The sequence below is a fragment of the Notolepis coatsorum genome (assembly GCF_963971535.1).
Source record: "Notolepis coatsorum genome assembly, chromosome: 3".
Taxonomy (NCBI): Eukaryota; Metazoa; Chordata; class Actinopteri; order Aulopiformes; family Paralepididae; genus Notolepis; species Notolepis coatsorum.
In genome coordinates, this window is record NC_140167.1 from 189483026 (window position 1) to 189507775 (window position 24750).

The window sequence follows — 24750 nt, forward strand, 5'->3', positions numbered from 1 at the left end:
TATAGCTGATGGGAGAGAACTAGACATGCTAATAAAAAACACTTGTGGGAAGCCGTTTAGCACTTGGGTCTCTCCCGATAGGTTAGGAAACCGACAAGATGACCCATGACCCCTGCCTCAAATAGCTTCAAGGCTGCTGGGCCCAACCAAGCAGGTTATAAACGGACACCTTGAGAAATAGCCTGGGATGCTAAATCCATACAGCAGGCTACACAGACGTTTCGGAATCTCATTTCTTAGACGTCCTCAATAATTAGCACATAGTTTCAGAGTTTCCGAGGGGGCGCGATGAGTAGATTACAATCTGTAATAAAAAGATCAAGGTCGATCCTGTCAGCAAACAGATTACCACCGAGCCGCGTATAGGGCACTAAAGAAAACTAAAAACAGAGGCAATCAAAGCTGTTGGAACTAAATAGTGGAGCTGAAACCAAAGCCGCCGTTAAGAAAGTGGTTTGGACATAGCAAGAATGAACGATCAACCGCCACTTATTCCGACGATGAGGAGCATCCGAGAGGAGACGTTTTGAGAGTGAATTACACAGAGGATGAACGCGTTGCCACACCTCTCCCCTCTGGCTCGGGGCTGGGCATTCGATGCCAACACAGGGGAACCAAGGCTATATCTATATCAGGGCCTGGTGTCACAGTTGGACCAGCTGCTCCGGCCAGCATCAGCATGACGTTAATTGAATTTTTTAGCTAATCCTTTGAAGAATGTATTTGTATTCAGGAATTCCTTTGGCCCGTCTTAAAATAGAAGCATGACTTTACGCCAGATCACAATCCCTTTAATATGGTGAGACACACTGTAGACACATGCCGTCCCATGTCACAGAGGAACAGACAAACAGTCCCGCAGTCGCTCCGGAGTAGGGGAGTAACGTGGGTCGAAGGTCAGCCCGAAGGAAAGAGGGTTCTGTGGAAATCAAAAGCCCTCTTTCTCTCTCCCTCTCACATCTGTCAGACATCTTACCATTTCACCATGAGGAGCCCCCATGACAGAGAGAGACTCCCAGTCTCCGGAGAAAGACAGTGATGGGAATGATGATGCAGAGTTATTCCTCGCTCTCACCTCTTGCGGTCAGACTAATTCTAGTCGATACTTAAATGCGACTTCAGAGGAAAATAAGTCATTCGCTTCGCTTTCGGACTCTTCGATGAGCTAATGACACGAGTATTTGTTTGAGTGAAGCAGGCGAAGGCATTTATGGCTCGGCTAGGTTTGTGCCTCGTTAAGTTTCCAAGAAGAGGGGACCGGGCTACTTTACACTGAAGTCCGACTCCAGGCTCACATGGCCGTTGTTGACCAGGCACATCTAACTAGGGATGCACCGATCCGACTTTTTCAGATACCCATTGTCCAATTTTTTTTTTACAAAAAAAGTTTAAAAACAGAATTTATACAAGTTTTTTTTATATTAAAATATATTTTGTTTTTAAGAATTGTAAAGGATCACAAGTGTGTTTTTGATTTGTTGTAAACAAAGACAGGAAATAAACTTCATTCAATTAATAAACTGTATGCCTCACTGTCACTGTGTGGAAGAGACTGGGATCATTCTTTTGTGCAAGGCAACATCAGGCTTGACTTAAAACATTACTTTCCTTACTTAGTGAAACTAAATGGAACAAATTAACACATAGATATAAATGTACTGAATGGTTATTTCTTATTTTATTTCTTATTAAAAATATATATATATTTTTTAAATCAGATATATATATATATTTTTTTTTACCGATACCCGATCCAGCTATTTTACTGATATCGGTGGCCGATACCGATACCAATATCGGAGCATCCCTACATCTAACCAGGCAAATGTTGACCATCAGACTTGTGCTGACGCCGACATTCAGTTGTGGTTCGGCTCCGAGAGAGGACGGGACCAGCTACAGTCTCTCCTCTAGTCCGTCCTAAACATGTCCAGAGAGGACGGGACCAGCTACAGTCTCTCCTCTAGTCCGTCCTAAACATGTCCAGAGAGGACGGGACCAGCTACAGTCTCTCCTCTAGTCTGTCCTAAACATGACCAGAGAGGACGGGACCAGGCTACAGTCTCTCCTCTAGTCCGTCCTAAACATGTAGAGAGGACGGGACCAGCTACAGTCTCTCCTCTAGTCCGTCCTAAACATGTCCAGAGGGGACGGGACCAGCTACAGTCTCTCCTCTAGTCCGTCCTAAACATGTAGAGAGAGGACGGGACCAGGCTACAGTCTCTCCTCTAGTCTCTCCTAAACATGTCCAGAGAGGACGGGACCAGCTACAGTCTCTCCTCTAGTCTGTCCTAAACTGTCCAGAGAGGACGGGACCAGCTACAGTCTCTCCTCTAGTCTGTCCTGAACATGTCCAGAGAGGACGGGACCAGGCTACAGTCTCTCCTCTAGTCCGTCCTGAACATGTCCAGAGAGGACGGGACCAGGCTACAGTCTCTCCTCTAGTCCGTCCTAAACATGTCCAGAGAGGACGGGACCAGCTACAGTCTCTCCTCTAGTCCGTCCTAAACATGTCCAGAGGACGGGACCAGCTACAGTCTCTCCTCTAGTCCGTCCTAAACATGTCCAGAGAGGACGGGACCAGCTACAGTCTCTCCTCTAGTCTGTCCTAAACATGTCCAGAGAGGACGGGACCAGGCTACAGTCTCTCCTCTAGTCTGTCCTAAACATGTCCAGAGAGGACGGGACCAGCTACAGTCTCTCCTCTAGTCTCTCCTAAACATGTCCAGAGAGGACGGGACCAGCTACAGTCTCTCCTCTAGTCCGTCCTAAACATGTCCAGAGAGGACGGGACCAGCTACAGTCTCTCCTCTAGTCTCTCCTAAACATGTAGAGAGAGGACGGGACCAGCTACAGTCTCTCCTCTAGTCTCTCCTAAACATGTCCAGAGAGGACGGGACCAGCTACAGTCTCTCCTCTAGTCCGTCCTAAACATGTCCAGAGAGGACGGGACCAGCTACAGTCTCTCCTCTAGTCTCTCCTAAACATGTAGAGAGAGGACGGGACCAGCTACAGTCTCTCCTCTAGTCTCTCCTAAACATGACCAGAGAGGACGGGACCAGCTACAGTCTCTCCTCTAGTCCGTCCTAAACATGTAGAGAGAGGACGGGACCAGGCTACAGTCTCTCCTCTAGTCTCTCCTAAACATGTCCAGAGAGGACGGGACCAGCTACAGTCTCTCCTCTAGTCCGTCCTAAACATGTCCAGAGAGGACGGGACCAGCTACAGTCTCTCCTCTAGTCCATCCTAAACATGACCAGAGAGGACGGGACCAGCTACAGTCTCTCCTCTAGTCCGTCCTGAACATGTCCAGAGAGGACGGGACCAGCTACAGTCTCTCCTCTAGTCTCTCCTAAACTGTCCAGAGAGGACGGGACCAGCTACAGTCTCTCCTCTAGTCTCTCCTAAACTGTCCAGAGAGGACGGGACCAGGCTACAGTCTCTCTAGTCCGTCCTGAACATGTCCAGAGAGGACGGGACCAGCTACAGTCTCTCCTCTAGTCCGTCCTGAACATGTCCGGAGAGGACGGGACCAGGCTACAGTCTCTCCTCTAGTCTGTCCTAAACATGTCCAGAGAGGACGGGACCAGCTACAGTCTCTCCTCTAGTCCGTCCTAAACATGTCCAGAGAGGACGGGACCAGCTACAGTCTCTCCTCTAGTCTGTCCTAAACATGTAGAGAGGACGGGACCAGCTACAGTCTCTCCTCTAGTCCGTCCTAAACATGTCCAGAGGGGACGGGACCAGCTACAGTCTCTCCTCTAGTCCGTCCTGAGCATGTCCAGAGAGGACGGGACCAGCTACAGTCTCTCCTCTAGTCTCTCCTAAACATGTCCAGAGGGGACGGGACCAGCTACAGTCTCTCCTCTAGTCTCTCCTAAACATGTCCAGAGAGGACGGGACCAGCTACAGTCTCTCCTCTAGTCTCTCCTAAACATGTAGAGAGGACGGGACCAGCTACAGTCTCTCTAGTCTGTACTAAACATGTAGAGAGAGGACGGGACCAGCTACAGTCTCTCCTCTAGTCTCTCCTAAACATGTAGAGAGGACGGGACCAGCTACAGTCTCTCCTCTAGTCTCTCCTAAACATGTAGAGAGGACGGGACCAGGCTACAGTCTCTCCTCTAGTCCGTCCTAAACATGTCCAGAGGGGACGGGACCAGGCTACAGTCTCTCCTCTAGTCCGTCCTAAACATGTCCAGAGAGGACGGGACCAGCTACAGTCTCTCCTCTAGTCCGTCCTAAACATGTAGAGAGAGGACGGGACCAGCTACAGTCTCTCCTCCAGTCCGTCCTAAACTGTCCAGAGAGGACGGGACCAGCTACAGTCTCTCCTCTAGTCCGTCCTAAACATGTCCAGAGAGGACGGGACCAGCTACAGTCTCTCCTCTAGTCCGTCCTAAACATGTCCAGAGAGGACGGGACCAGGCTACAGTCTCTCCTCTAGTCCGTCCTGAACATGTCCAGAGAGGACGGGACCAGCTACAGTCTCTCCTCTAGTCCGTCCTAAACATGTCCAGAGAGGACGGGACCAGGCTACTAGGGGTGGGAATCGCCAGAGACCTCACGATACGATACTATCGCGATACTTGCGTCACGATAGTATCGCGATACAAAATATATCGCGATACGCGATATTGCGATTTTTTTTTTATCAAATTTCTTTTATTACCTTTTTTCAACTGCAAAGTTAAACTTTGTCAACATGTTTTATCTAATAAAATAAAGTTCAGTCTGTTCATCTCACTTCAATCATTTTAATTGCAGAACATGGTATTTTCTCAAGCAGACAGATGTAAACACTGTAATCTGTGTTGCATGTACCTGACAAACTGAACTGTTTGTATTACAAGTCATATTCCAACTTAACTGAATGCACATGTGTGTGTGTGTGTGTGTGTGTGTGTGGACTACTGTACTATTACAGGTATTGAAATGAACAATACAACTACCTTATACAAAAGAATGTTTTAAATCTTTTTTTTATGAATAATTAAATATCGATACTTGGCGTCCCTGTATCGATACAGTATCGCCACGCAAAGTACCGCGATACTACTACGTATCGATTCCCCCCCCCCACCCCTACCGGCTACAGTCTCTCCTCTAGTCTGTCCTAAACATGTCAACAACAGGTAGAGGGCCCACTAGCCGTCTCACGGTAATCATATCCCACAACCTCCACCGATCCTAGCATTGTATCAAACATCCACCAATGTCTTCCCAGTCATCCCCTCCTCACTACAGACTCACAGGAGCCGGCGGACACGTACGGTGCCGAGGAGTTAAAAATGCTTTTCTAATCCCAGATCCTAGTCTATAATTAAAGCCGTCCCCAATAAAATCCTGTTCACCTCTGGAGATCCCTGGCCAAGGCAGGCTGGCGTGGTCCTGCCAGCCCAGAGACCACCAACACAGAGAGTTGGAGTGCCACGGATAGCCGGGAGTCCGGGAGGCCTGGAAACTATTTGCCGGCATTAACGGTCTACATTGTGGGCTCCATGGAGGCCATTGTGATGGCCTGAGTCTAAGTGGACATGTCTCTACTGCCCACTGCCCTACAGGCCACTCAGCAGCCTCTTGTGGCAAGACTGGAAAGGTAAAGCTTAAGTTAAGTCAGGTTTTTCCATCTAGAAACTGAAGTTTATGCTCAGCCAAATTTGGTTTAAAGACCCTTTTGGAAATAATTTCCATTTCCATTCAGTCAGCATTCAGTCGGCTTTTTATCCAAAGCAAGGTTACAACGCTGGCAGCTAAGGGTAAGTATGATCGTTCTTCAAACAGCGTTGACTTGAGTGCTACAGTCTTGAGTGCATAGTAGTAAAGACATATTAGCATAGTAGGTAGTAGTATAGGCAAGGTAGATTCCTTAGTAGCAAAGTGCACACTAGTAAAAGACAGTACGAAGGTTAGTAATTTTATTATTATTTTTTTTTCAGATATTGGTTGAAGAAGTGTGGAAAATGTGGCAGGTTTCAACTGTCCTGACTGTGGTGGGAAGTTCGTTCCACCATTGTGAAGCGAAGATAGAGAATAGCCTGCCTCACTTTGATGACCCCCCAGGGATAGGAGTGGGTCTTAGGCGGTCAGAAGATGCAGAGCATAGGGGTCTTCTAGAGACCAAATCAAAGCTCAGTTCATGACATGTGGGTTACACAGTGTCCTGCTACACATATTCATGTAATCACGCCGCCGCGACAATCAAATACTCGCATGATGGCGATCGTACGAGACGTTTTATTTAGTGATGCACAATATAATATCGGCCGATATGGTAATTTTTTTACACATCAGTATCTGTCCGATATCAAGATAGGGCAGATATATAAAAAAAATAAAAATAAAAAATAAAAAATATTTTTTTATAAAAGAAAATTTAACGTATCTTAAATAGTTAAAAAATGTCATTTCTGAAAATAGCTCTTTATTTGATTATCATAAAAAAGTGTTTTCTATACAGATATCGACATCGGTAAATATCAAATAAAAGCTTCCAAGTTTCCAAATTGGTCAAAATGTATATCCTGTGTCACCTACTGAGGTCATCACTCGGATTCAGATCAAGCGGTTAAACCGTTAAATAGCCTGAATCTCTGCAGAAGAGGCCGTGGAGAGGTCAGTCTATAGGAGCCGTGGAGAGGTCAGTCTATAGGAGCCGTGGAGAGGTCAGTCTATAGGTGCCATGGAGAGGTCAGTCTATAGGAGCCGTGGAGAGGTCAGTCTATAGGAGCCGTGGAGAGGTCAGTCTATAGGAGCTGTGGAGAGGTCAGTCTATAGGAGCTGTGGAGAGGTCAGTCTATAGGAGCCATGGAGAGGTCAGTCTATAGGAGCTGTGGAGAGGTCAGTCTATAGGAGCCGTGGAGAGGTCAGTCTATAGGAGCCGTGGAGAGGTCAGTCTATAGGAGCTGTGGAGAGGTCAGTCTATAGGAGCTGTGGAGAGGTCAGTCTATAGGAGCCGTGGAGAGGTCAGTCTATAGGAGCTGTGGAGAGGTCAGTCTATAGGTGCTGTGGAGAGGTCAGTCTATAGGAGCTGTGGAGAGGTCAGTCTATAGGTGCCATGGAGAGGTCAGTCTATAGGAGCCATGGAGAGGTCAGTCTATAGGAGCTGTGGAGAGGTCAGTCTATAGGAGCTGTGGAGAGGTCAGTCTATAGGTGCCATGGAGAGGTCAGTCTATAGGAGCCATGGAGAGTCAGTCTATAGGAGCTGTGGAGAGGTCAGTCTATAGGTGCCATGGAGAGGTCAGTCTATAGGAGCTGTGGAGAGTCAGTCTATAGGAGCTGTGGAGAGGTCAGTCTATAGGTGCCATGGAGAGGTCAGTCTATAGGAGCCATGGAGAGTCAGTCTATAGGAGCTGTGGAGAGGTCAGTCTATAGGAGCTGTGGAGAGGTCAGTCTATAGGAGCTGTGGAGAGGTCAGTCTATAGGAGCCGTGGAGAGGTCAGTCTATAGGAGCTGTGGAGAGGTCAGTCTATAGGTGCTGTGGAGAGGTCAGTCTATAGGAGCTGTGGAGAGGTCAGTCTATAGGTGCCATGGAGAGGTCAGTCTATAGGAGCCATGGAGAGGTCAGTCTATAGGAGCTGTGGAGAGGTCAGTCTATAGGAGCTGTGGAGAGGTCAGTCTATAGGTGCCATGGAGAGGTCAGTCTATAGGAGCCATGGAGAGTCAGTCTATAGGAGCTGTGGAGAGGTCAGTCTATAGGTGCCATGGAGAGGTCAGTCTATAGGAGCTGTGGAGAGTCAGTCTATAGGAGCTGTGGAGAGGTCAGTCTATAGGAGCTGTGGAGAGTCAGTCTATAGGAGCCATGGAGAGGTCAGTCTATAGGTGCCATGGAGAGGTCAGTCTATAGGAGCCATGGAGAGGTCAGTCTATAGGAGCTGTGGAGAGGTCAGTCTATAGGTGCCGTGCCGGTCGTGCCGTGCTCTAGGGGTGGACGGTATAAACGGTATACGGTATAAACGGTATGAATTTGCTCTACGGTATGGATTTTGCCTATACCGTGTAACCGGTAGTGCAGCTCTAAAATAGCAATGACGTCATGTAACCACAGCGCGACTATTTCACTCGCATTTGCCCCTAAAAATAGATAGAATTAGTCATAGATAATAGATATGTGCGAACTGGAAAAAGTTATTTAGGAGGCTTCGCGCAGTGGGCATGCCAGCCCCTCCCGCACGCATGTAAACACGGGTTACTAGTAGTCTAGTGGGACGGGACGTCTCCCTGAGCTAACGTTAGCTTAGCTACCGTTACAAAATGACCCAGTCAACTATTCACTTTTAGTTTAATACATGATGAGGCATTGTCTAACCGAACGGTATCTAGTCGGCCAGCTACCGATAGCTCCTGACATCAACAAACGCTCCATCAAGTCTAGTAGAGAGTAGACGTGTATGATAGCTCCGTTAGCCGTTAGCTCACGTTAACACAAGTTAGTTCACCGTTCAAAACGAAATGTCCCATTGAACTAAATAATTCACTGAGGCGTTGTATTAACGTTATATATCCGGCTAGCAGTAGCTACAGATAGCTCCTGATATCAATGTCTTATAACACTGATTCGATGCGTATTCGAGCTGAGGGCTTGTGAATGTGATTTAACGTTATACCAATACTAGGGCCCAGCTGCAGCGCCGGTGAATCCTGGCCGTAGCTCGAGGCTACTCGAGTATAGGTCCAGCTGCAGCTCCGGAGAATCCTGGCCGTAGCTAGAGGCTACTAATGTACACACAGACAGTGGAGCTTGTTGCGTGGTGGCGATGTCTCGCAGATAATACAAGTACAAGTCTAATTATATAATATATATATTTTATAAAAAAAAAAAAAAAATTATATAAAATTAAAAAAAAAAATTTAATCAAAAACGATGATACCGTGATATATACCGTTACCGTCTATGCTTCAAATTATACCGTGATATAAATTTTAGACCATACCGTCCACCCCTACCGTGCTCCCATCTTGTCGTCGCTCTGCTCTCAGATTCATCACTCATCACGGTGTCCTTTATGACAAAGTTGGTTGGCCCTCTCTGATGGAGAGGTGCAGCAAACCGTAGTATTTGTAAATTTTTAAGGCCCTTATTGGTAAGCTACCATACATCATTATTGGAATGGGATTGTGGATCATCAAATCATGATGGTTCATACAAATACATTTTTAAAACATGGCTAATCAAATACAATTTAGGTTAGGAGTTCAGTAGAGAACTTGACTTTCTCTGGCCAGGAGACTGGGTCAAGCTCATGTGCAAAGCAACGTTCGACTTCACCATTATGGGCACACTTTGGGATTTAAGCCAAATAATTAATTAAATCGTAATTATTTGAGAGACAATAATCATCATTACAAAATGTCAAAATGCATGTCGACGAGGGGCTGGACTTTTGGGACGTGAAGGATGCAAGAGTGTATTGACCCATCTCAAACCCCGCCCTCTTTTCTTGATCCTCCAATCACTGTTGTTTCCCCTCTGACAGCAACAGTTGTGATTGGAGGATCAAGAAAGGATGTTCTGGGTAGCAAATAAAAAAAAAGAAAAAGGTGATGAAGTGTGTCTGGAGATGAACAGATTCCATCACTGTACTCGCCGTAACTTACTGAGATTATACTATGTTATATGAATTATGGAAATCACTGATGATCTCTGTGGTAAAGATGAACTAACTTTGTCCTTGTCACCGTCACCTCTAAAATGAGTCCTCAAACAGAGTCAACCCGTTCCTCCACAAGAGCACAATGAGTTTAAATTCTTGCATTATCTTCCTGGACATTTTACATCTTCATTGTAAATTTTTACTGTGCATCTTAGAATGAATATACATATTTTAGAATGTATCTTTTACTGTATTTTTATTCTTATTTTTGACCACCTAAATGATTATTGTGAGCGATCTGTGGTGCTGAATTTCCCTCGGGCTCAACAATAATAATAATGGATTGGATTTATATAGCGCTCTTCATGACACCCCAGTGACCCCAGATCGCTTACAAGTCCATTATTCGTTCATACACAGTCATACCGGTCGGTGGTGGTAAGCTACAATTGCAGCCAGAGCTGTACAAAGTACTACTATTCTATTGTAGTGGGTGCTATGGACATAATTCACCATTAGATTGTTTTGATGTATTGATGGGGCACTGTCACTTTAATGAGGTTGGTTTTGGGGTTTGGGCTTAGAGAAGACGCGCTGGTGGAATGTCTTTGATAAAATGTTTGGTGACGAGGAGCTGTCAGAGTTTAGCACGGCATAGATCCGACAGCTGTCACTTGTGCTAAAAAATAATAAATGACACACTACTTGGTGTTGTCGCAAGATAGAAATTGTGCGTCTCTCCTTTCCGACGATTTCTACACTATAACACTTAGTGATGCACGATATATCGGCCGCCGATATAATATCGGCCGATATGGCCGTTTTTTTACACATCGGTATCGGTCCGATATCAAGATAGGGCCGATATTAAAAAAAAAAAAAAAAAAACACGTTTTTTTTTATCTTTTTTTTTTTTTGTATTATCTTTTTTTTTTTCTTTTTACATGGTTTGGCCTTAAATAGTTTAAAAATATCAGTCATTTCTGAAAATAAGTTACAAACGTAAAAAAAATTATGCGTTTTGGAAAATAGCTCTTTATTTGATTATCATAAAAAAGTGTTTTCTATAGATATCGACATCGGTAAATATCGGTATCGGCCAGAACAGCAATATTAATATCGGTTATCGGTATCGGCCACAATTTTCACATCGGTGCATCACTAATAACACTTTAATATTTTAGGCTGTGTTGAGTAAAACGTTTTAATGCATTATTGTTCTGTGATGTACAATACATATAATAATAATAACTTTATTTGTATAGCACTTTTCATACAGAGGTTGCAGTTCAAAGTGCTTCACAACAGTAAAAAATACAGGCATAAGCGAGCATAAAAAGATAGACAGGTAGAATCACAGTGTTTCACATTAGGATCTAGCATCCCAATAGGCTCTCCGCTTACAGTTTTCAGTAACACAAATAGTAAAAATAGTTTAAAATGATTCAGTTTAAAAATAGTCAAAAAATTATAAAATAGAACGGACATAAAAAATACAGGCATGAGCGAGCATAGCAAGATATGGCAAATCAGTGTTGCACATTAGGATCTAGCATCCTAATAGGCTCTCTATTCAGTAATACTCCTGTAATTCCCAACATACTTCACAGTACATATTGCTGTAACTTTAGTGATATTAGATCACAGGGACACAAACCCACACTGTAACTTTAGTGATACTAGATCACAGGGACTCGAACCCACACTGTAACTTTAGTGATACTAGATCACAGGGACTCGAACCCACACTGTAACTTTAGTGATACTAGATCACAGGGACTCAAACCCACACTGTAACTTTAGTGATACTAGATCACAGGGACTCGAACCCACACTGTAACTTTAGTGATACTAACAGGGACTCGAACCCACACTGTAACTTTAGTGATACTAGATCACAGGGACTCGAACCCATACTAAATAGTGGGACTTATTGCATGAACAAATAATCACAGTGTTTCACATTTGGATCTAGCAAATAATAAAAATAGTTTAAAATGATTCAGTTTAAAAATAGTCATCAGTAAGAAGTAAAAAGTGCAATAACCGACACATGAATTTGATAGGCAGTGTATAAGAGTAGGCAGGGTAAGAATAGTGCAGGTAAATACAAGTTGTGTCAGGATATCCCTGATGTTTCCTCTTGCCACTAGGTGGTAGCAGATATCTATCAGTGAAATGCCTGAGCAAAGAGATAGCTTAAAACCTGTCTTTTAAAGATGTCTAGCGAGTTGGCTTCCCTGATGTTTTGGGGTAGTTTGTTCCATCGTTTTGGGGCATAGTTGATAAAGGCTGCATTACCGATCCTCTTTTGACTGCTTCTGGGAGCCTCTAGTAGTCCAGCAGCTGATGATCGCAGTGTTCTTGCTGGTGTGTAATTTATTAGAGTGTTGGCGATGTAGCTAGGTCCCTGTCCATTTAGAGCTTTGTATGTAAGGAGAAGGACCTTGAAGTCAATTCTAAATGTTACAGGAAGCCAGTGTAAAGCAGCTAAGACTGGACTAATGTGCTCTCTCCTTTTGGTTCTAGTTAGCAGTCGGGCTGCAGAGTTTTGGATTAGCTGAAGCCTCTCTGTGGTTTTCTTAGGGAGACCTGTGAAAAGTGCATTACAGTAGTCTAACCGGCTAGATATGAATGCATGAATTAGCTTCTCAGCATCGTTCTGATTAATAAATGGTCGTACTTTTGCTATATTTCTGAGATGGAAGAACGATGTTTTCGTCACTTTGCTAATATGAGAATTGAAGTTCAGTTCTGAATCTATGATAACCCCAAGACTAGTGACCTCAGATTTGATCCAAGGGGTTAGTCCCCCCAGGTTCTTTATTAATGTTTCTTTTTTAGTTTTGGAGCCGATAATTAGAATTTCAGTTTTGTTCTCGTTTAGTTTCAGGAAGTTCTTACTCATCCATTTATTTATTGCCAGTAAGCAGTCTGTAATGGAGCTAATCGCTGTATCATTTGGTTCAGCAGATATGTACAGTTGTGTATCATCCGCATAGCTATGGAAATCTACTAGGGATGCACAATAATTATCGGGCCGATAATTATCGGGCCGATATCAGCAATTATGACGTCATCCCGATAAACTCGATAACGTTATTGATAGCTCCGATAACATATAATAAATTTTTTGGTTAAAATAAATCCGGTGTGGGTGGATTTGGATGAAGGGCGCTTGTTTTTATTATAGCCTCCTCCCGTTTTGCCAGTACTGTGGTAAAACTGATAGCGTGTGGTTTAGGAACAGGGAGTTTATCACAAATCCAGCGCTCCCCTTCTTGTCTGTGACGTAGTCACGTTACATTCGGAGACAGACAGTCGATCTGCCAATTACGCCCCTCCGCTTGCACCCACCTCTTCTTCTTACCACCAATCAGAAGCTCTCGTTCGTTTATTTACCTCCAGACAGGGACCGAAACTAGAGAGCGCCACCCGCCATTTGCGCTCAGTTTTTACGTTTGGCGCCTCCCACTGAGACGTCTGAGCGCCGTGTGGCGCTCAATCAAATAGTCATGTGAAAATCGAAAATCATGATCCAATTCTTTAGCGGAGTTCTCACTCGCTGTCTCAGCACACATGAAGCGCGCACTGCTGCTGCTGCTGCTGCTGCTACCCCCTCCCCACCTGTTGCATGTAAACAGAGGCTATTGCCTCACCGTGACGTTAGTCTGGTCAGTGTGGGACCTTCGTGAGATAACGTTAGCTACCGTTACAAAATGACCCAGTCAACTATTCACTTAGTTTAATACATGACTTTGAGGCATTGTGTAACGTTATCCAGCCGGCTAGCTACGGATAGCTCCCGACATCAACAAATCCATCAGCAATAGTCCAGTGCATAATACCTCCGTTGGCTAGGTAACTAGTCACTACGAAATGTCGCAGTAAACTAAATAGTTCACTGAGGCGTTGTCCCAACGCCATCCAGCAGTAGCTACAGAAAGCTCCTGGCATCAATGTGGCTACAACAACAACATGCGTATTCGAGTCCCTGGTTTACATCGCATGAGTGAGGGCTGCTGACTAGGGTCCAGGTGCAGCGCCGGAGAATTCTTTTGCATGCTGAATGTAGCGTTTAGGGTCCAGCTGCACCCCCGGAGAATCCTTGCTGGAGCTGGAGGCCACTCGAGTATACACACAGACAGTGGAGCTGTTTGCAGACAGCGAGGTGGCGATGTCTCGCAGATAACACAATCACAAGTATGATTATATAATATATATATTTTATTAAAAAAAAAAAATTATATAAAATAATAATAAAAAAATGTTTTATCAAAGAAAAGTTGGCGGGTAAGAAATATGCTTGGCGGGTAGATTCTTCCCATCTACCCGCCACTGGCCGGTGAGTCAAAAAGTTAATTTCGCTCCCTGCCTCCGGATTGTCGGCCATTATTCTACTCGGAGCTATAACGTTAGCTGCTCCCCGCCAGCCACATTGACAAGTACCAGCGCTTATACATTACTGGCAAATGTCTTGTTGCACTTGTGGCAACGAGCGTTGTCAGCATCGACTTTAGTAAAATAGACCCTGACTTTTTTTGAGGAATTTAAACGTCGCAAACTAATCTTGTTGGCCGTTTTCTATCTCTCCTCCCTGGGTCTCTCTCTCTGCCTGCGCGACACACACACACACACACACACACACGCACACGCACACGCACACGCTGTCGAGAGCAGAGCTGTGAGTGTGTGTGTGTGTGTAAGAGCACAGCCGGCTCGCGCAGGCAGAGAGAGACCCAGGGAGGAGAGATAGAAAACGGCCAACAAGATTAGTTTGCGACGTTTTAAAGTGGAAATGAAGCAGTGAGCAATGTGATCCTAGTTTGTTTGTTGTGTACCTTGTGTAAGACAGGGTTCTATAATCAAATGTGAAATCTATCTTATTTGTCTGAAAAATATAATATAATATCCCTGTTTTCAACATGGGCGCCGCCATTTTGTTGCTGACGTCATACCGCTGGTTGGGTGTATACACTCTGGTTAGCTGCCTATAGTGAATGGGTCAGTCAGCAAATAAAATGTTGCCTACAAAACAACGGGACCGCGGTGGTTCTGTTTGTATTGCTCCTGGCTGTTCAAACTAATTTTACCATGTGAGAGGGAGGAAAGTTGGTTAATTTCCACAAACTACCAGTGAAAAAAACAGTGTTGTTGACATGTTGGCTCGGGCTGGCTGCACTCAGGCGGCGCGACCAGCCTGTTGGACAGGGAAGGAGGATCTGCAGAGAACACTTTCATTGCCTCGGATTATGTTGTTGGGGTGGGATGTTTGTCCAGAAGACCACTAATCAGCTGAAGCCGGACGCGGTTCCCTCGGTCTTCGACAGACAATGACCGGCGTTAGCTCTCGGGAGCGATCGCTAGCTAGTTGGCACCAGCCGGGGACCGGAGTTAGCTCTCGGGAGCGTCGCGGAGCATTCAGCCTGCTGGCTACCTAGACCCACTTCAACCAGCGTCGCGGAGCATTCAGCCTGCTGGCTACACAGCTTGTCGGTGTGCTGGAGCCTGGAGCCAGCTACCGTTAGCTTGCAGAGGCTCCAGCACACCGACAAGCTGTGTAGCTAGCTACCGTTAGCTTGCAGAGGCTCTAGCACACCGACAAGCTGTGTAGCTAGCTACCGTTAGCTTGCAGAGGCTCCAGCACACCGACAAGCTGTGTAGCTAGCTACCGTTAGCTTGCAGAGGCTCCAGCACACCGACAAGCTGTGTAGCTAGCTACCGTTAGCTTGCAGAGGCTCCAGCACACCGACAAGCTGTGTAGCTAGCTACCGTTAGCTTGCAGAGGCTCCAGCACACCGACAAGCTGTGTAGCTAGCTACCGTTAGCTTGCAGAGGCTCCAGCACACCGACAAGCTGTGTAGCTAGCTACCGTTAGCTTGCAGAGGCTCCAGCACACCGACAAGCTGTGTAGCTAGCTACCGTTAGCTTGCAGAGGCTCCAGCACACCGACAAGCTGTGTAGCCAGCAGGCTGAATGCTCCGCGACGCTGGTTGAAGTGGGTCTAGGTAGCCAGCAGGCTGAATGCTCCGCGACGCTCCGGTTGCTAACGCCGGTCCCCGGCTGGTGCCAACTAACTAGCCATCGCTCCCGAGAGCTAACGCCGGTCCCCGGCTGGTGCCAACTAGCTAGCGATCGCTCCCGAGAGCTAACGCCGGTCTGTCTGTCGAAGACCGAGGGAACCGCGTCCGGCTTCAGCTGATTAGTGGTCTTCTGGACAAACATCCCACCCCAACAACATAATCCGAGGCAATGAAGTGTTCTCTGCAGATCCTCCTTCCCTGTCCAACAGGCTGGTCGCGCCGCCTGAGTACAATACAAACAGAACCACCGCGGTCCCGTTGTTTTGTAGGCAACATTTTATTTACTGACTGACCCATTCACTATAGGCTATATGAATTGAAAATGGGGGACCCTGATGGAAACAAGACAAACGTCTTTCTCAGGTCTGCATCCCCTTAACAATTGTATGTATTGAGCCGTACTGTATTGTACCCATTCTGCAATCTGTTAAATAAAGTTTTCATTCATTCATTCATTCATTCATTCATTCAGGCAGCTAACCAGAGTGTATACACCCAACCAGCGGTATGACGTTAGCAACAAAATGGCCGCGCCCATAATGCTAAATGCTTCAGAAATGTACACAACAAATCGTTTTTTCTTAGAAACTGCTTATTTTTATAACGTGACTTCTTCTGTGGCTTATCTAAATACTAATGTGATGCTATGAATATGTATTTATCGCACTGCTTCATTTCCACTTTAAATTCCAAAAAAAAAAAAAAAAATCCATAATTTCTCGAGTACCGATAGCAGTACCGATGACGTCGGAGCTTATAAATACTAAAAAATATATATATATATATATATATACATTTAAAAAAAATTATAATAAAATAAATATCGGTTATCGATATCGGTTATCGGCTTGAGGAGCATAAAATTATCGGTATCGGTATCAAAAAATCAATATCGTGCATCCCTAAAATCTACATTATGTTCTCTGATGATATCACCCAGCGGTAACATGTAAAGGGAGAAGAGTAAAGGACCTAAGCAACTCCCTTGTGCAACTCCATAGTTGTTGTCGATATCAGACATGTGATCTCCTAGTTTAACATAGAATTTCCTCCCTCTGATGTATGTTTTAAACCAGCCCAGCACATGTTCTGAGAAACCGACATGGTTTTCAAGACGATCGATTAGAATATCGTGATCGATTGTATCAAATGCTGCACTGAGATCTAACAGGATAAGGATGGAGATCTTATTCTCGTCAGAGTTTAGTCTGAGGTCACTGATTATTTTGGTGAGGGCAGTTTCAGTGCTATGATATTTTCTGAATCCTGACTGAAATTCTTCTAAGATGTTGTTTTCTTCAAGAAAGGAATTTATTTGAACTGAAACTATCTTTTCAAGTACTTTACTAATGAATGGTAGGTTGGATATTGGACGATAATTTGCCATTTCATTACTATCCAAGTTAGGTTTTTTTAGTAATGGCTTTACAACTGCTGTTTTAAAGGCATCCGGGAAAATACCAGTCCTAAGGGAAGTGTTTATGATATCTAGCACAGGGCTTGAAACACTATTAAATACCCATTTGAAGAAAGCTGTAGGTATAGGGTCAATGTCTGAGGTGGAGGAGTTACATTCTGAGACAGTTTTGCAGAGTACATCTAATGTGATGCATGTGAAACTTCTCATGGTTACATTGCACGGTTTGCCGCAATCAGCTTTATTTCCATCATGAGTAATGCTGGCCCTGATTAAGGTTATTTTGTTGTTAAAGAATAGTGCAAGTTCTTCACACTTAACCGTTGATGACTGAGGAGGTGTAGGGGCAGTGTTGAGTAGTACATTAATAGTGGAAAAGAGGATTCTGGAGTTTCCAGCATTTTCTGTAATGATTTTAGAGAAGTAATCTTTCCTTGCTAAGCGGATGGTTATTATAAGCAGTTAAAGCATCTTTGTATATATCACAGCATATGGTGGTTTTTGTTTTTCTCCATTTTCGCTCCGCTGCACTACATTTCCTTTTTTCTTCGTTGACCGTATTATAGTTTAACCAGGCTCTAGTTTTCTTCTTTTTCGTTTTTAATGTGGAGACAGAATTTAATATAGATGACATTGCATCATTGAGATTTTCTACCATTTCATTTAGAGAGCTGTCATGATTGTGTGGTTCATGTAGTCTGATAAGATCAATGAACTTTGATTCAGCTTTGTCGTTTAGGAGCCTCTTTTTAACTATGATTTCTTTTTTTGTTTTAGTAAGGGTTATTTGAGTATCAAAAAATATACAGTGATGGTCGGAGAGAGGTAATTCAGTTAGAGATATTTGTTATGCTTAGCCCAGTTGTTGTTATAAGTCTAGTGTATTCCCAAGCCTGTGAGTTGCATTTGTTATATGCTGTATTAGGTCAAAGCTATCCAGTAGATTTTTTAGTTCTATAGTTTTGGAGTCTGTTTTCTTATTAAAATGGATGTTCAAGTCTCCATTTAGGATCACCTTATCATATCCGGTAACACATAGTGAGATCAGTTCAGAGAGCTCCTGTATAAATATTGGTGAGTGTCTAGGCGGATATGCTTAACAAGTCATAATTCACTATATGGGGTAAAACCAAGACCCCCAGGTTCTTTCACCATATACTCTTACGGCCTAAACGTGGCGTTTATTCACATACACCCCAGAGCAGCTTAGTCTCATATTATTGGCAGACCCATCTCCACGAGTCGTCATAGTGCTGTGCGAAAAATATCTATACAGCATGCTATTGTGATACTTTCCCCACAATATTATATAGATATTCCTTTACTATATACTTTTTCTCAGGCCATACAAGAAACACCATACATTTTATAGTACAATATCAAACTTGTAGCAGATACTCGTACATTTAATACTACTTTTGTTTATTTTCTACATTTGTTTAGAATCCTGCAAGCGCCTTTATTTCCCGCTGATAGTACAAATGCTAATCTCTCCACTCAAATTGCACAAAAAACAAAAACGAGTACATTTTCTGAAATGTCTCTCATGAAATCTCAATATATTGCAGTGTTTTATAGTAGTATTGCTATATATCGCAATATATTGAATTGTGATACCTGTATTGTGATACAGTATACATCAGTATCACCATATTCTTATCAACCCTTTTCACAGTGATTTTTTGACAAGCCAATGCAGTCAAGGGTGCGCTGTGTTTACAACGCAAGACAAAATGAGAGCAACACGGCATGCAGCACTATACTCGTTTTAACTCTAGATTATCTAGTTTTCATGACCGTGGGAAGCCAAAAATCACGATTTAAATTGAAACTTGATTAATCCTTTCACTGCTGCACTACCAAACGGTTAACCCTTTCACTGCGACAACACACAGAATGTTAATCGCCCAACCCTAGCCTATACACAGCCCTAGTGCCATCACAGAAACAGAACATGGCAGAAGCAGAACCCATCATCATTGCACACGAGGGGAGAGGAAACTGTCCGGGTTGTTTGCATTTCTCAAACCAATCGTCTTTCTTAATTAATCCATTATGAATATAATAAGTCTATTTACTTCAATATTTCCAAACATTACCAATGTGAATGAATTAATGCATCTGATCATTATCCCTTTCACTGCCACACGACAGAAGGTTAACCCTTTACTACACACAACCGACAGGTTAACCGGCTGTCGTGTGGCAGTGAAAGGGTTAACCTTCTGTGTATTGTCGCAGTGAAAGGGTTTCGTTTGGTAGTGCGGCAGTGAAAGGGTTATGCTTTGAGCATGGCAACTTCTCAGTGGCCAACAGTGTCCGACTGGTGCTGTGCTGGGCAGCTCACAGGTGTGAATGTGTGTAACTGTTTGTTAAAAAAATTAAATAAAGGTAATAAATAAATATATAATAATGTACAGGCAAAAAATACAGCCATTGAAAACTTATATTTACCAATTGGCTCTTCGAGTGCAGAGTCAATCTGCGATTGAGCCTTTATATTTAATTAGTTGCAAAAGGTGATTATCACGTCAGTAACTAGGATTAGCAGTGCTCGATTAGATTGCGAGCACTCCATAGTACAGAGTGACTGCCAAGTTGGCAGATTTGACCATGCGTTTGTGTTTAAACCATTTCCATTCCAAAAATAGACAAGGCATGCCAGGTAACCCATCTCAAAGTGTCATCATGTTCCTCACATCTCCACGCCAAAAGGTAACCATCGCAGCACAAACACATTGTCACACTGTGTCCTGACTGGGACGGAGCGGAGCATGCTGGGCCATGCAAAGGTGTGACTCTAAGTCACAGCAATGACAGGTGACTCCCAACAGGCACAAACTCACAGTACAACACACCCTGTTATTATTGAGCATAATCCTGGATGAAAGCCCTGTGGCACCAGTTCCCCGGAATCTTGTTTCAACCTGTGAAACGGTTTCATAACAGTTTTGACGGGAGGGAACACGTCACTATGCAACGTGCAGGTTGCAACATGCAGGTCGATTCGAATTACTAATGTGTGCAAATAGTTTACTTCAAAAACAGTTATCATGGTGGGATTAAGGGTTTTACCTTCTTGATGCCGATGGACCTCCGCAGAGCTCTGCCGTTGGGCCCCGTCACCCGGGCGTTACTGCTACTCCCAGAGGGCAGGGGGGGAGACGTGGGGAGGCTGGAGGGGGCGCTGAGCGGAGTGGATACCCTCTCCGCTAGATTCTTCTGGGACACTACATTGTTATTCTTATTGACGGTCAATGACCTTTTGTCCTTGCCATCCACACAGCCCAGGTTAACGTTCTGTCCACTCTTTATTAGATCCAGATAGTCATTGAGAACCGCCTTGAGAACCGCCAGGGTGGTGGGTTCAGTCAACCATTGCAGGAAGAGCTCATCCACCTTCATCTTGAGGACAGGCTCGAGCACTTGAGGCTGCATGTTGTAATGTAGATGTGTAGATCATCGACTGGTTACTCGTAAAAAAAACACCTTCTGTAGAGTCAGAAACAATAAATCAGCTGAGCTTATTCAAATACAGTCTTCATAGATTCCTTTACACAATCAAAGCTAAACAGCTTTGCTTATGTTCATTGGAGCAACTAAGCATTGATTGATTGATTGATTGAAAACTCTATTAACAGATTGCAGAATGGGTACAATAGTAACAATACAGTACGGCTCAATACAAACAACTGCTACGAGGATGCAGACCAGAAAAATACTTTTGTCTTGTTTACATCAGGGTCCTCCATTTTCAATTCATGAATGAATGAAAACTTTATTTAACAGATTGCAGAATGGGTCCGTACAATACAGTACGGCTCAATACACACAATTGTTAAGGGGATGCAGACCAGAGAAAGACGTTGGTCTTGTTTACATCAGGGTCCCCCATTTTCAATTCAGTGACATTTATGACATACATGACATCATGACATTTATGGCATAGGGACATACATGACATATACAGGTATATAGTAGTTACATTTGTGACATATGCAAAGCATTGATTGAAAACTGTAACAGATTGCAGAATGGGTACAATAGTAACAACAATACAGTACAGCTCAATACAAACAACTGCTAAGAGGATGCAGACCAGAAAAATACTTTAGTCTTGTTTACATCAAGGTCCCCCATTTTCAATTCATCGGGAAGAAAAACATGTTCACGCTACATGAAGGTAGCGAACTAGTTTACTGACTTGTAACTTAATAGCAGCTTAGCTAAGAGTTGCCAGAGGGGGGACTGTTAGTAATATTACATTTCCGCGCGAACTGTCAAAGCCAACGGGATGGGGGAGCAAACTAACTAACGTTCGTTGTTATTAGCCCATTAACCAATGAATGAATGAATGAAAACTTATTAACAGATTGCAGAATGGGTACAATACAGTACGGCTCAATACACACAATTGTTAAGGGGATGCAGAACCGGAGAAAGACTTTAGTCTTGTTTACATCAGGGTCCCCCATTTTCAATTCATAATGCATTGTCATTATACAGCACACTAACGTTAGCTGTTAGCCCATTAACCACCTGATAACGTTCACGGTAGCGTTACTTTAGTGCCTAACCCACATGCATATTAATAAACACGCAAATACTTTAACCACCTAAATTGAACAGCTCGGCTCACAGAATGAACGTTGGCCAGATACGTTAAGGTTAGCAGAGAGGAGCGACATCAATGGATGCAGTGCAACGTTAACGTTAGCCGCAGAGCGAATGAATGCGTGTAACGTTATTTTGTAGCTGGGGAAAGTAGGACACATTTCGTAAAATTAAAACGCGAATCGCTAACTAGTAGCATAAGTGAAACATCACCTGCAATTCCTAGGCTTTGTTGTGTATCCCATTCATGTTCATTTCGCTGGGACCGGTGTCAACAAGCCAGGTTAAATACGGAATTCTACTTCCGGGCATACATTTACTCGATTCTTCAGAATAAAGGTTATCATTGCAATGCCATTTATAAGAGGACCTATACAATGTTGAAAAGTTTAACATATTAATGGTGAAATCGAATATAAATGCACATATTAGATGATATAATAATAACCCCAGGCATTTGATTAACCTATGTCCACATATAAGGCTTGATGAAAGTAGTTTAAAAAAATACTTTGTTAAAGGAAGGTCTCTGCTTTTGTACTAATGGAGTTTCAAGTAAAGCAGTGTCCAGTGACCCTCTGGGTCATTTATAGATTCAGATTCAGATATTTATTGTCACATCACATTGTTACTTCCTACAAGCACAAAGGAGTGATATTATTATTCTGTCCTGGCTACTCAGCCTTGCAGCAGTAACATAAAGAATAATCAAGAATCAAGAGGTTTATTTGTCACATACATACCAGGGCATACAGTGAAATGCGGGTGGTCATGCCCGCATTGATTGTGCAAAATACAATAATAAATATAGGCATAGAAAAAAATTAAATAGGTAAGATATGCATGGTAAAAAAAAAGACATGCTAAGTTCCAGAGAAACTGGTTCCTATATACACTACTATACAATTTACAATTTACTATTTTAACTCTTAATGTATCTAAACTATACTATACAGTACCTCCTTCCTTTAAAATAACTTTCTATTTTTGAAAGTGACATTAAATAAAATAAAATAATGGCAATAAAAAATACTACATAAAATAACAGCAGGACAACATTAGAAATAGCCCTAAATTACAGTACAACAGTATGGACAATACAGTATGGATATAGTGTGTGCAGAGTAGCAGCAGAAACAACAGTAAAAAAATTAAATATCCTAATTTTAATACAATAATCACAGTCGGGATGTGGTGTGTGGTGTGCAAAGTAGCTCCCTGCTATATAGCCTATGGGCTGCAAGTACAGAATAAAACAAGACACAAAACATATACCACATGATACAGGAAGCCCTCTTCTTCCATAAACGCACAAGGTTAAACCCATAGTAGTATCAAATTCTTATTTGGGAGCTTTAGAATGCAACCTAAAAAACCACTTCCTACTACCTGTTATAGCTTATGGGCCGCATGCATAGGCCTTATGAAGGTGAACATACAAAACATAATCCCACACGAGAGAGGAAGCCCTCTTCTTTCATAGTGTAGCCTCAGAAAACATGAATACAAAGAAAACATGTCATGCTTAGAAGATAAGGCAAATAGCATTGGCATGCCGGGCCTGGAGCGTCAAACTGGGGCCCGGCAGTGGGAGTGAATGGGGCCCGGGATTTACCAACCTGGTTTGGTACTCTGGTCTTCCTCGCCTCACCGGGGCAGTCAGCAGTACTCCCCAACTCGCTCTCACTTCCCCCAATACCTCTGTTAACCCTCCCACACCTAGTGACTGATATATGAATAAATAGATTCGTTCCTCCCGCAAGCAGTACCCTCCCTCAGTGACACTAGAGACCTTAATAACTGAAAGGGGAAGGTGGGTAGGAAAGGGTTAAATGTATTAATGTTACCCGCACCAAAAGGGTTAGTGTTAAGGCTCAGGAATTGACACGCACACAAGACTCCCATCTACATCCTTTAGTGTTATTTAAGGACTGGTCAGTTACAAATACTCAATAGCAATGGGCAGGGGTGCAGTCGTAATATGGGCGGAGGCCAAACGGTATCCTATTATTATGCAAAGTCTATAGGCACTTATCACCTAGACTTTGCATAATAATAGGATGCGCGCACTTCGAAGCCCAAACGTCGTTTGACCGCGGTTGCCCAGCACTGCACCACTGGCAATGGGTCAAATGAAATGTAGTTTTCCTATTATAACTCAATACCTTGCAGACAACTGATATTGTACACCCAAATAATATAGACTCAGATATTGCAGACCCAAAGATAATAGACCCAGATATTGCAGACTACAATGTAACTGACTCATTACCCACGTCTGGGCTAGTACCAATAATAATACCTCTCTAAGGCTTTACATATATGGCAGCGTTACGTTACCCCCAAGAAGAGAAGGGTTAACTGGATGGGAAATTATTATGAATGAACATACACGTTATCACACTCAAATGAAACGAAAATATGGGCCCACTTTACCAAACAAAAGTCCTAACTAATGCCGGCATGAAATGTTTGTGGGGTACCCCTATGCACTGTGGTTAGCAATCATTATCTTCACCCGTAGGCCGCGACACACTGTGTAATGTACGATATGATCTTGGTCACCGAAGTGCCACTGTACTTAGCCAAGATGGCGGCCTCGCCCTCACCACCACTCGTCCGGGTGGTAAGGCGCGTGCTGGGTGGTGGCGACCTCTGCTGGAGAGGCGGCGTCCTCTGCTCCGACGAGACAAACTCCCGTGCTAGGCTGCTGACTGCCGGTGCTGACAAGCTGCTGGTCGACGAGCTGTGTTGGCGCGCGTGATAATCTGATGGCTGCCTTAACTGAAGCTACTCTGTGGGTCTGAGAAGGCCCTCCTGCTAATCAAACATGCAGCAACGCACGGTGCCTCTAACCACCAGCTCTCTTCAGGCAACGCTTTCCGGGGGCACCTCGCTGGAGGGGATAACGTTAGCATTAGCCACTTTAATATACCGCTTGCTTCTAGGATAACTCGCTGTATCACTAGGGTTGTTCCGTTAGGATGTTCAATACGCTACTAACGCTTATATTTCTATCATAACCCGAAATATACTTGAGTCC

The 24750-nt window shown here is 43.8% G+C and overlaps 1 protein-coding gene across 1 annotated transcript in view; it reads right to left on the reverse strand.

Moving 5' to 3' along the window:
- ppp2r3b (protein phosphatase 2, regulatory subunit B'', beta) overlaps window positions 1-21991 on the reverse strand; it is an 87837-nt gene extending 65846 nt beyond the window's left edge. Inside the window, exons 1-2 of the mRNA XM_084310544.1 lie at window positions 21921-21991; window positions 20169-20585 (exon numbers count right to left, since the gene is read on the reverse strand). Coding sequence (XP_084166670.1) covers window positions 20169-20531 — 363 coding nt within the window. The 5' untranslated portion in view covers window positions 20532-20585; window positions 21921-21991. The remainder of the gene's footprint in view (window positions 1-20168; window positions 20586-21920) is intronic.
- Window positions 21992-24750: the final 2759 nt, after the last annotated feature.